Below are 12,835 nucleotides of genomic sequence, written 5' to 3'. Positions count from 1 at the left end.
AGGATGCCAGTTATTCATCCTGTTAGCAAATATTTACTGAGTATTTAAGAAGAGCACAGTCAGATGAAATCAGACCAAGATGGTTTTGTGGACAGTTTCCTTTCTCTCTACAGAATCCACCTCTGTGCCCAGTCAGACACTTCCAATGCCTTATCTCCTTCCTCTCACCCCATCAAAGCTAGTAGCATCATTCCCCTTCTTTAAAATCTTTCACTGTCTCCGGATGTCTACTGAAGAAATCCAAACTCTGTCAGAAACTCAATACCATTCATGATATAATTATACTGGTTTTCACTGAGCATGAAGTTCCATTAGGTTAGAACTTCGGTCACTTAGATACACAATTGAGAGTTCACAAAATATAGAAATGTTTTCAGGTGAACTGTATTAATCTGTAAAAAAAAATTTGATCACATTTATTTAATAATGATAGCTAATAATTAGTGAACATTTAATATTTGCCTAGGACTGTTCTAAGAACTTTGGGTATAGTACCTCATTTAATCTCTTTATGATGACTCTCTGAAGTACATATTGTTATGATTTTGTAGCTGAGGAAACTGAGTCACAGAGAGGTTAAACAACACACCCAAGGTCACACGGTTAATAGTTGGTAGAGCTGAGATTCAAATTCGGGCAATCTGACTCCACTACTGTATTAGCAACCTCTCTCCGCCTGGTATATGTAGGTTAGAAAACTGGCTTCACTTCCAGGAAACTTGCCAAGGTACATTTAGAGGAAAAAGACGTCCTCTGAACCACATTAGGGAAAACCTTGAGAGTGTGTGTCCCCTGTGTCAAGCTTTAAACTAGAACAACCTCATCTGAGAAGGATGGTAATTATTGTATGCCTACATTATCTTGTGTTTTAAGTTTTTAAAAGTTGCCAACATCGTTTGTTCTGAGCCATTATTCATGGTGAGTTCTGCTTGCTAAGGTAAAGGCATTTACTCTTACTGTATAAATAAAGTAACAAGAGACCTGCTTAATGAAGCTCATTTTAAAATATGCAAAATCCCTTATTTTTTCTTCCCTGAAAATAAGTTTAGCATACCATCTGTCAGCTCATTTCTCCATAGGGCACTAAATAGTTCAAGAAGTCTATGTAAAAGTACTGTTGAGAGCAAAACAACTTTGCAAATAGAAATAGACTGGCAATTCTTGATAATTCTATATGGAACTTCCCAACAATCTCACTAAATTGATTGTAGTCAAAACCCTGGTTTCATACCCGAAAGGGCTTCTTCCTGTGACCAATAAACACAAGATAGACATCCACTCTACAAACAACAGTTTTACATACTGTTAAGGCCCAATTGTGGTGCCTGTTTGGCTCATTGTAAACAGTGTTATTAATTCATACGTTTAAAAATAAGTGGTTCCTCACATCATATTTCAAGATAAGAGGTGAAAGAAAGTACCACCACCATTTTGAGAAACTGAGTATACAGTTTACCTTGTGAAATATATGGCCTGCAACAGAGTTAACCATTGGGGTGAGGCATTCAGGGAAGACAGTCCATACACAGGCCATGGATGCTTGAGAGCTAGGAGAGAAGTTTGCATGACCTCTGACCTCTCTCTTATTTGGGGAGAGCTATTCTCTACTCCTGCTTCTATGACTTACTTTCTTGACAGTCTTCAAAAAGCAAATCATAAAGTAAAAGGCGAACAGAAGTTTTGCTAAATCCCAGTAAAAATAAAGGTTAAAAGTTATAAAATAGAAATAGATGAGGTTTTCAAAAGAAGATATAAGGCTAGAGCCAATGAGCTAAAAGGTTATAATCTTTTAATATAAAAAAGGTTACAATAAAAGGCTAAAACCCATGAGATGAAACATTTAAAAGAATCACGTCAATTTGATCAAGGGTCAAGCACAGAAGCACTTAAAAATGAAAACTGTGCACTAAGAAAAGAAAACAATAAGAAAAATACATATACTTTAAAAATATAAAGGCAGAAATTTCAGAGATTAGGGAGACAAAGGAGAAGAATGGAAGGAAAGAAAAATTAGAGGGAAATAACCTACTTGAAGCAAACTCAGAGGAAGTGTTAGATTTCAGAGAACTTCAGTATCATTAGGTACCATCGTGTGGCACTGGGACAAGAGAGCTGTCCAAAGCTGTCTACCATTGCCCAGAGCCTCTAATCCCATCCAGGACCCAGGCAAAGCAGGAGCTCCTCACTGCTTTCAACTGGGAACCTTTAGGACCACACAATCCACTTTCAACATGGCCTCAGAAACTTCCCAAATCACCCTGGTTTCCACTTCATCAGGCAGCCTTACTGGCTATGGGCTAGCTTAGCTTTTTGGTCAGAAAGACCTAAGTTATATTCCACTCTACTCCGTATGGACTGTGTGACTTTGGGCAAGTTTCTCAACTTCTCTGAGTCCTGATATCCTTATCTGGGTTGTAAAATGATGAACAAACTAATAATAACAACACCAATAATAGCAATTCATCTGTGCCTCATTATTAGTATTTTTATTATTTTACTTCTTCTAGAGATAGTCCCTGCCAAGCACTATGCGATTTCCAGATGCATCTTGTTAATCCTCACACCCACCTATGGTAACATTACTCATCCCAGGGTCAGTAATATCACCTAAGTCTCCCATGTGTTCAGAGCATTTCCAGCCAGAAACTTAGAGAGCTTCTGTCACCAATGGCCTCTGTAGGTAACTCACACCTATGAATCTCAAATTACAATCCTCTATGGAGAGAAGGTGGGCAGCTGAGAAGAAAGCACAAGTCAAAGGAGGTAGAGTAGATTTTCCTAGATAGAAAGAGGCTTGGGACATGCTATACAAATCCTTTGTAGGATAATGAAATGCTAACTTATTATTTTATTTTCAACATTTCAGACTCTACCACATACGCACATTTTCTGTTCAATGCATTTGATACGGACCACAATGGAGCTGTAAGTTTTGAGGTAAGTCTTAGATTTTTTTTTTTTAATATGCTTTGACTTTAGACACATTGAAAGGGATTTAGTGCTTCTAAGGTGAAAATTTGAGTTTGGTGGTGTCATTTTTTTTTTTTTTTTTTTTTTGCTTTTTGAGCCTTTTATTCCTTTATTATTATTATTATTATTGTTGTTGTTGTTGTTGTTGTTGTTGTTGTAATAAGAACACTCAACAAGAGTAGGCATCCTTGCCCTGCTCCTAATCCTAGAAGGAAAGGTTTCTAGTTTTCTCCATTGAAAGGTTTCTGTTTTTCTCCACTGAGTGTGATGTTAGCTATGGCCTTTTCATGTATGGCCTTTATTATGTAGAGATACTTTCCTTCTATTCCTAGTTGACAGTATATATCATGAAAGGGTATTGAATTTGTCAATAGATGCTTTTTCTGCATCTATTGAGATGATCATATGATTTGTACCCTTAATTCTGTCAGTGTGGTGTATCACATTAATTGATTTTCATATGTTGATTCAGCTTTCCATCCCAGGGATAAATTCTACTTGGTCATGGTGCATGATCTTTTTAATGTGCTGTTGGATTTGGTTTACTAGTGTTTTGTTGAGGATTTTTGCATCTGTGTTTATCAGGAATATTGGCCTGTAGTTTTCTTGTGATGTCTTTGTCTGGCTTTGGCACCAGGGTAATGCTGACCTCATTTGGAAGTATTCCTTCCACATCAATTCTTTGAAAGAGTTTGAAAAGCATTGGTGTTAGTTCTTTGAATGTTTGGAAGAATTCACCAGTGAAGACATCTGCTGCTGGGCTTTTCTTTGTTGGGAGGTTTTTGATTACTGAGTCAATCTCCTAGTTATAGGTCTGTTCAGACTTTCTGTTTCTTCATGATTCAATCTTGGTAAGTTGTGTGTGTGTATCTAGGAATTTATCCACTTTTTCTTTAAGTTATCCAATCTGTGGGCACAGAATTTTTCATAGTAGTCTCTTATTATTCTCTTTATTTCTGTAACATCAGTTACAATATTTCCTCTTTCAGTTCTGATTTATTTATTTATTTGAGTCTTCTCTCTTTTTTTCTTAGTCCAGCTAAGGGTTTGTCAATGTTGTCTATCTTTTCAAAACACCGACTCTTGGTTTCATTGATTTTTTTTCTATTGTTTTTCTATTCTCTATTTTATTTATTTCTGCTCTAATTTTTGTTATTTCCTCTTTCTAATTTAAGCTTAGTTTGTGCTTTCTCTGTCTCTTTGAGGGATAAAGTTACATTGCTTATTTGAGACATCTCTCCTTTTTTTAATGTAGGCATCTATTGTTATAAACTTCTCTCTTAGTACTGCCTGATAATTTTTGAGGAGAGGAAAGAAAAAGCCTAAGAACAGTTACTTTCCCTCATTCTATTGTCAAGAAGCTGCTCTTATCTTTCAAAATAAGTGCGAATGACAGCACACAGTGAGTTTGCTTTCTAGTACTTTCTATGTGTTTATACAAGAAAAGCGCATTTTCCCAACTGCATGACAGCAAACCCAGAAAGCAAACAATTTAATTAGTATTTACTGGCATCCACTGTGGGCCTGTTACTGTGGTAGGCCTTGGAAATACAAAGCTGATAAAAACCCTGCTCTCGAAGGTCCGTAAGTGAGAGATAGAAGAAAGAAATTAAGTATAACAAAATGCTACATTCACCACACTGACAATTTTATAAGGAAATCCCTTTTCAAATTATGTACTTCAAGTGATTTGTATTTAATTTTGTTCATAAAATACTACATGTAAGCATCAGTAAGATGAAATATGTCCTGAGTATTCACATAGCTAAATACATTATTTATTTATAATAGAATAATAATAAATAAAATATATTTTATTTATATTTATTTATATATTTATTACATTTACTTATATATTATGTATTATTTTGTTTTATTATGTATATTTTATTTATATTACATGGGTAGAATGTGTAAATCATCTATTTGCTTATATTCTGAATGGCTGTGCTTTGTCTCTAGCAAGTAACATTATTATCACTCTTTAATATATGTGTGATATTGTGATTTATAATAAGAAATATATATCCAAGAAAAGAAATATATATTTGGTCTTAGTCCCCAGTTTCTGACAAAGAACTCCTAAAACATTGGGTTTTAAGTGAGGAGAACAACAAAGATGTCTTTTGTTATGTTAATGAGGTGAATTTTGAACCTCAGCTAGAGGTGGGGGCTGGTTGCCAGGAGAACCAACCACTTGATTATAGAGAGTTGGAACTTTCAGTCCCTCCGTCCTGTCCTCCTGAGAGGGGAGAGGAGCTAGAGACTGAGTTCAGTCACCAATGGCCGATGATTTAATTAATCATGCCTCTGTAATGAAGCCTCCTTAAAAACCCAAAAGGACAGGATTCAGAGAGCTTCCCAGTTGGTGAACACCTGGAGATTTCGGGAGAGCTGGGGACTCTGAGAGGGCATGGAAGCTCAAGCCCTTTCCCCATGCCTTGCTCTGTGCATCTCTTCCACTTGGATGTTGCTGAGATATATCCTCTTACAAAAAACAAGTAATCTAGTAAGTAAATGTTTCCCTGAGTTCTGTGAGCTGCTCTAGCAAAGTCATTGAACCCTAGAAAAGGTTTGTTGGAACCTCCAATATGTAACCCATTGGTCAGCAGCACAGGTGACAACCTATACTTGCAAGTAGCATCTGAAGCTGGGGGCTGGGAGGGGGCAATGATGTAGTATCTGGCTCTGTCTCCAGGTAGAAAGTATCAGCGTTAAGTTCAATTATAAGACACACATCTGGTGTTGGAGATAACTTGATGGTGTGAGGAAATCCCCACTCACACACTGGAATTGGGGGCAGAATTGTCACTAATGGGAACCAGATAACTTAGAGGGTATGCATATTTAGGATTGGGAAGGGTGCATCTTACACATGAGCAGAAATTTCAGTGAGTGCCAGGATAAAGGAAAGCAGATGATGGTGTGGAATCAACAAGGAAGGGCACTGGTGGGGCTGTATCAGGGAAGCCTGTCCATGGACTTGATGAACTAGGTCTGAAGGACAAGCCGGAGATGCTCAAGAGACTAATGGCTCAGGATGGGAAGCAGTGGGAGTGAGGCAGAGGCCTGGGAATGAAGAGAAAGCATTTGTAAACCACCTAGAAGGTGGAATACAAAAGAGGAGGGTGACAGGAAAGCTGTGTAAGGAGGCGGAGGACAGATCCTCACACATCTGAGGCAGGATGCTAAAGAGGCTGAATTATCTTGCAGGAGGTGAGGCGCCCTTGGAGAATTTTCAGCGGGGAAGTTAAGGTATCAGGGCTGTGTTCCTAGAAACAAGTCCATTTAGCAGCTATTTATCCAAGGGTCCAGACAGGAGCTGAAGTCAGCCCGAACTACAGTTAAGGCATTGGAGAGGAGGAGACAAGTTCAAGAGATATTAAAATTAAATTGGTAGACTTACATTTCAACGCTTTGTGGAGTCAGGATGACAAAAGGGAGGTGCAGCCTGCTGAGAGGTCATTCAGTTTGGCCCTGGGGCAGAGTGACCAGGGCAGCAAAGTGCTTCCTCATACATCCTAGATGCTCATAGAGATTGAGCGCTACTAAAATGAAGATTCTGGGCCAGGAAACTCAATGTGTCATCTCACAACTTAACCAAGAAATATCACCGGGAAAATAGGAGGAGAAGCTGGCAGTGGTCAAGGCGAGGGCAGCTGGGTCGACTCCGATGTGGCAGCAGCAGTTAGTGGGGAAGACGTGAGATTGTCATAGGTACCAGTCCCCTGTAACGTTTCTTCCGATTTGGCAGCCTATGAACAATATCGTATTAGTGTCTGCTGCACTTTACCAACAAGATTAATTCCAGCACCGGCCTTAGTTTAGCCATAACATAAAAGTCAAACATCCCAGTTCACCTAATACAATCTTTCATAGCTAGTTTGAGTAAGACAAAGACTGCTAGTGATTTCATTACTTGAACTTACTTAATGTATCAGAAACGTTCCATCAATTACTTGTAGCACATTGTATCCAATTTCACATGTAAATTTAGTCTGGTGTTAATGATATGGAACCATGCATAATGTCACTATTGTAATACGTAACATTCGTCACAGTAATTGTGATGAATGCTGGTTAAAATTTGGGAAATTAGTTATAATGGCTATATACTATAAGCATGTTGGTAAAAAAACTGTTTTCTTTAAAGACAAACCAATGGTTAAATTAATAAATGTTAAATCAAAATTAAAACTAAGTTATTGTAGTTATGTTTCTAAATTGATTACCTACCTGAAAAGTCTCTAGAAAACAGAGATGATTAGGCAATGAACATATTTGGGGTAACAATAGCATCTTGAGAGGCACAGCAGAGACCATCCTGATTCTGAGATAAAGGGAAATGGAAGTTTCCTACTTAATTTGCTTAATTCCAAAGGGTAGAGTGAGTAAGACAGGAGGGGCCCTGGATCCAGATATTACTGGATCTAAAACCCCTTCACCACCAAGTGGCTGTGAGACCCTGGGCTGAGTAGTTCAACCCTCTGGGCTTAGTGTTCATCTCTGCGAATCATCAGCAAGCAAAGCTACTTCATAGGGTAAAGGAAGGATGACAAAGTGATGTCAGTTAGGGGCTTGGCTGAGTACCCAGCACCAAATATGTCCTCAGTATTTATTAGATGTTAACCACAGTGGTTTCTACAAGGGAGATATTTCTTTTTTCTTTTTCTTTTTTTTAACATCTTTATTGGGGTATAATTGCTTTACAATGGTGTGTTAGTTTCTGCTTTATAACAAAGTGAATCAGTTATACATATACATATGTCCCATATCTCTTACCTCTTGCGTCTCCTTCCCTCCCACCCTCCCTCTCCCACCCCTCCAGGTGGTCACAAAGCACTGAGCCAATATCCCTGTGCCATGCGGCTGCTTCCCACTAGCTATCTACCTTACTTTTTTTAGTGTATATATGTCCATGCCTCTCTCTCGCCCTGTCACAGCTCACCCTTCCCCCTCCCCATATCCTCAAGTCCGTTCTCCAGTAGGTCTGTGTTTTTATTCCTGTCTTACCCCTAGGTTCTTCATGATATTTTTTTTTCTTAAATTTCATATATATGTGTTAGCATACGGTATTTGTCTTTTTCTTTCTGACTTACTTCACTCTGTATGACAGACTCTAGGTCTATCCACCTCATTTCAGATAGCTCAATTTCGTTTCTTTTTATAGCTGAGTAATATTGCATTGTATATATGTGCCACGTCTTCTTTATCCATTCATCTTATGATGGGCACTTAGGTTGTTTCCATCTCTGGGCTATTGTAAATAGAGCTGCAATGAATATTTTGGTACATGACTCTTTTTGAATTTTGGTTCTCTCAGGGTATATGCCCAGTACTGGGATTGCTGGGTCATATGGTAGTTCTATTTGTAGTTTTTTAAGGAACCTCCATACTGTTCTCCATAGTGGCTGCACCAATTCACATTCCCACCAGCAGTGCAAGAGTGTTCCCTTTTCTCCACACCCTCTCCAGCATTTACTGTTTCTAGATTTTTTGATGATGGCCATTCTGACTGGTGTGAGATGATATCTCCTTGTAGTTTTGATTTGCATTTTTCTAATGATTAATGATGTTGAGCATTCTTTCATGTGTTTGTTGGCAGTCTGTATATCTTCTTTGGAGAAATGTCTGTTTAGGTCTTCTGCCCATTTTTGGATTGGGTTGTTTGTTTTTTTGTTATTGAGCTGCATGAGCTGCTTATAAATTTTGGAGATTAATCCTTTGTCAGTTGCTTCATTTGCAAATATTTTCTCCCATTCTGAGGGTTGTCTTTTGGTCTTGTTTATGGTTTCCTTTGCTGTGCAAAAGCTTTGAAGTTTCATTAGGTCCCATTTGATTATTTTTGTTTTTATTTCCATTTCTCTAGGAGGTGGGTCAGAAAGGATCTTGCTGTGATTTATGTCATAGAGTGTTCTACCTGTTTTCCTCTAAGAGTTTGATAGTTTCTGGCCTTACATTTAGGTCTTTAATCCATTTTGAGCTTATTTTTGTGTATGGTGTTAGGGAGTGATCTAATCTCATACTTTTACTTGTATCTGTCCAGTTTTCCCAGCACCACTTATTGAAGAGGCTGTCCTTTCTCCACTGTACATTCCTTCCTCCTTTATCAAAGATAAGGTGTCCATATGTGCGTGGGTTTATCTCTGGGCTTTCTATCCTGTTCCATTGATCTATCTTTCTGTTTCTGTGCCAGTACCATACTGTCTTGATTACTGTAGCTTTGTAGTATAGTCTGAAGTCAGGCCGCCTGATTCCTCCAACTCCATTTTTCGTTCTCACTATTGCTTTGGCTATTCGGGGTCTTTTGTGTTTCCATACAAATTGTGAAATTTTTTATTCTAGTTCTGTGAAAAATGCCAGTGGTAGTTTGATAGGGATTGCATTGAATCTGTAGATTGCTTTGGGTAGTAGAGTCATTTTCACAATGTTGATTCTTCCAATCCAAGAACATGGTATATCTCTCCATCTGTTTGTATCATCTTTAATTTCTTTCATCAGTGTCTTATAATTTTCTGCATACAGGTCTTTTGTCTCCTTAGGTAGGTTTATTCCTAGATATATTATTCTTTCTGTTGCAGTGGTAAATGGGAGTGTTTTCTTGATTTCACTTTCAGATTCTTCATCATAAGTGTATAGGAATGCCAGAGATTTCTGTGCATTAATTTTGTATCCTGTTACTTTACCAAATTCATTGATTAGCTCTAGTAGTTTTCTACTAGCATCTTTAGGATTCTCTATGTATAGTGTCATGTCATCTGCAAACATTGACACCTTTACTTCTTCTTTTCCCGTTTGGATTCCTTTTATTTCCTTTTCTTCTCTGATTTCTCTGGCTAAAACTTCCAAAACTCTGTTGAATAACAGTGGTAAGAGTGGGCAACCTTGTCTTGTTCCTGATCTTAGTGGAAATGCTTTCAGTTTTTCTCCATTGAGGATGATGTTGGCTGTGGGTTTGTCATATATGGCCTTTATTATGTTGAGGAAAGTTCCCTCTATGCTACTTACTGGAGGGTTTTTATCATAAATGGTGGTTAATTTTGTTGAAATCTTTCTCTGCATCTATTGAGATGATCATATGGTTTTTCTCCTTCAGTTTGTTAATATGATTTATCACATTGATAGATTTGAAGAATCCTTGCATTCCTGGAATAAACCCCACTTGATCATGGTGTATGATCCTTTTAATGTGCTGTTGGATTCTGTTTGCTAGTATTTTGTTGAGGATTTTTGCATCTATGTTCATCAGTGATATTGGCCTGTAGTTTTCTTTCTGTGTGACATCCTTGTCTGGTTTTGGTATCAAGGTGATGGTGGCCTTGTAGAAGGAATTTGGGAGTGTTCCTCCCTCTGCTATATTTTGGAAGAGTTTGAGAAGGATAGGTGTTAGCTCTTCTCTAAATGTCTGATAGAATTCGCTTGTGAAGCCATCTGGTCCTGGGCTTTTGTTTGTTGGAAGATTTTTAATCACAGTTTCAATTTCAGTGCTTGTGATTGGTCTGTTCATATTTTCTATTTCTTCCTGATTCAGTCTTGGCAGGTTGTGCATTTCTAAGAATTTCTCCATTTCTTCCAGATTGTCCATTTTATTGGCATAGAGTTGCTTGTAATAATCTCTCATGATCTTTTGTATTTCTGCAGTGTCAGTTGTTACTTCTCCTTTTGTATTTCTAATTCTATTGATTTGAGTCTTCTCCCTTTTTTTCTTGATGAGTCTGGCTAGTGGTTTATCTATTTTGTTTATCTTCTCAAAGAACCAGCTTTTAGTTTTATTGATCTTTGCTATTGTTTCCTTCATTTCTTTTTCATTTATTTCTGATCTGATTTTTATGATTTCTTTCCTTCTGCTAGCTTTGGGATTTTTTTGTTCTTCTTTCTCTAATTGCTTGAGGTGCACGGTTAGGTTGTTTATTCGAGATGTTTCCTGCTTCTTAAGGTGGGCTTGTATTGCTATAAACTTCCCCCTACAAGGCAGATTTTTCTAATGAAGCCAGTTAAGAATGACATTGGTCATCTTATTACATAGTGATCTTATAACACTGAAAACATTCAAGCACAGGCCAGATGATTGCTCTGTGATGCTGTGAAAGATTGCTCTGCATCTGATTATAAAACAAGCACTTAATGTGTGTCAATCACTGTACTAAGTGTGTAAAAATAACATTAACAATAGTAATAGCTACACACAATAATACCAGCTGACCTTTGTTTAGCACTCATTATGAGTCAGGCATTGGGCTGAATGAATTACATATAGTAACTTGTCATTTTAGTTAGAAAGTAGGAGAGCCAGGATTCAAACCCAAGCAGTCTGGCCCAGAATGCATCTCTGAGCAACTGTGCTATCCTGCCAGTGAGGAATATGTAGGTCCCCAGTCCCTCATCTGAAATCCTTGGAGTCAGCTGAGTTTCATTCAGAGTCTTGCAGATTTTACAAACGTAATGCTGTGCCTATACTCTATATTATTTAATGTCTCCTGCAGGGTCTGCAGTATGCTATAATCAAGGGTGTAACATTTGTTCAGTAAAACTCTGATAAACAATAAATATGGCAGAGAGCACTACTGATCCAATGTCCATGTGCTTTGCTCTATGATCACATGATTAGGCCGTATTCCCAGCCTCTCCTGCAGCTAGGTGGCACCAGGACTGAGTTTTGACCACTGGGAGATTAGTGGAAGTGACCACATCTCCTTCCTCTGTCTTCCCATCTATGGAGACTGTGAGGTTACATATTTCAGTTTGCCTTCCAGCAAAGTAGGAGGAGGCTGGATCTCTGCATGACTACATGGAAGGGAACCCCATGCCCACTCGTATTTCACTGTGAGTGGTAAATAAGCTTATACTGTGTCAAGCTACTACGATTTGCAAGTATTAAAATAGCTTTTAATGTCTTCTCATTAATGTGATCGATGGATAGATAATGGATAGTAGATGATAAAGGATAGAGATGATAGATATAGATAGATAGATAGATAGATAGATAGATAGATAGATAGATAGATATTAGAATACTTTCATGCCATTTCAGTTCAGGTTTTGGCATCAAATGAGTTTTGGCACCAAAATTCACCACCTCCCCTGTCTTCCCGGTAAAGGTTTTTCTTTTTCAGTTTACAAAAGCATTTTTGGATGGGGGTGGTAAGTTGCAGATAAAAAATAAAGGACCTGTATTACTTGCCACGTATTAGAGATGAGGAATTACAAACTTAGGTTAAGTGACTTGTCCAAAGTCATATAGTTAGTAAATGGCAGAACCAGGATTGAACCCCAGCTCTACCTAAGTCTCTAAAACCTATTGGTTTTAACCAGGGGTCATCAAACTTTTCTGTAAAGGACCAAACTGTAAATATTTTTGGCTTTGCAGGCCATATAGTCTTCATTCTACCAACTCAGTTCTGCTGTTGTAGACAAAAGCAACCACAGACAAATCCGAAATAAGTGACCATGGCTGTGTTTCAATAAAGCTTTATTAACAAAAACACATGGTGGGCCGTATTTGAGCCCTGGACCATAGTTTTCCAACCCCTACTCTTAACCCTCACAATAGATTGCCTCCTGCAGAGGGAGATACTGAGGCACTATGTTTGCTGGAAGACATCTGAGATGGTCTTCTATGATTTGATTACTGAGTATTATCACCAATGTTTACAATTACCACTCAGTAATTCATCCCACGCAGTGATTACTGAATGACCCAATTGCTGACTGCAAAAGCAACCCTGAACTTTTACCACCATTTCAATAGTTACCTTTTCTAGAATATTACCATCAGAGCAGTGCACTCCTCTGAGCACATCCCTAATGGCAAGTTTACTTGAACTGTTGAGTCTGAAAATGTATTTTTCCTTTGGAACAATTCTGG

At 38.0% G+C, this 12,835-nt stretch overlaps 1 protein-coding gene across 8 annotated transcripts in view; it reads left to right on the top strand.

Moving 5' to 3' along the window:
- Positions 1 to 12,835, top strand: part of KCNIP4 (potassium voltage-gated channel interacting protein 4) — a 628,148-nt gene that overhangs the window by 599,800 nt on the left and 15,513 nt on the right. For all 8 annotated transcript variants that reach the window (XM_079921091.1, XM_079921086.1, XM_079921088.1 and 5 more), the window contains one exon: positions 2,867 to 2,937. In XM_079921091.1, the coding sequence (XP_079777217.1) occupies positions 2,867 to 2,937 (71 nt within the window). The remainder of the gene's footprint in view (positions 1 to 2,866; positions 2,938 to 12,835) is intronic.

The sequence above is a fragment of the Stenella coeruleoalba genome (genome assembly GCF_951394435.1).
Source record: "Stenella coeruleoalba genome assembly, chromosome: 4".
Classification (NCBI taxonomy): domain Eukaryota; kingdom Metazoa; phylum Chordata; class Mammalia; order Artiodactyla; family Delphinidae; genus Stenella; species Stenella coeruleoalba.
The sequence above is the reverse complement of the archived record's forward strand: the minus strand, read 5'-3'. Positions and strand labels throughout refer to the sequence as shown.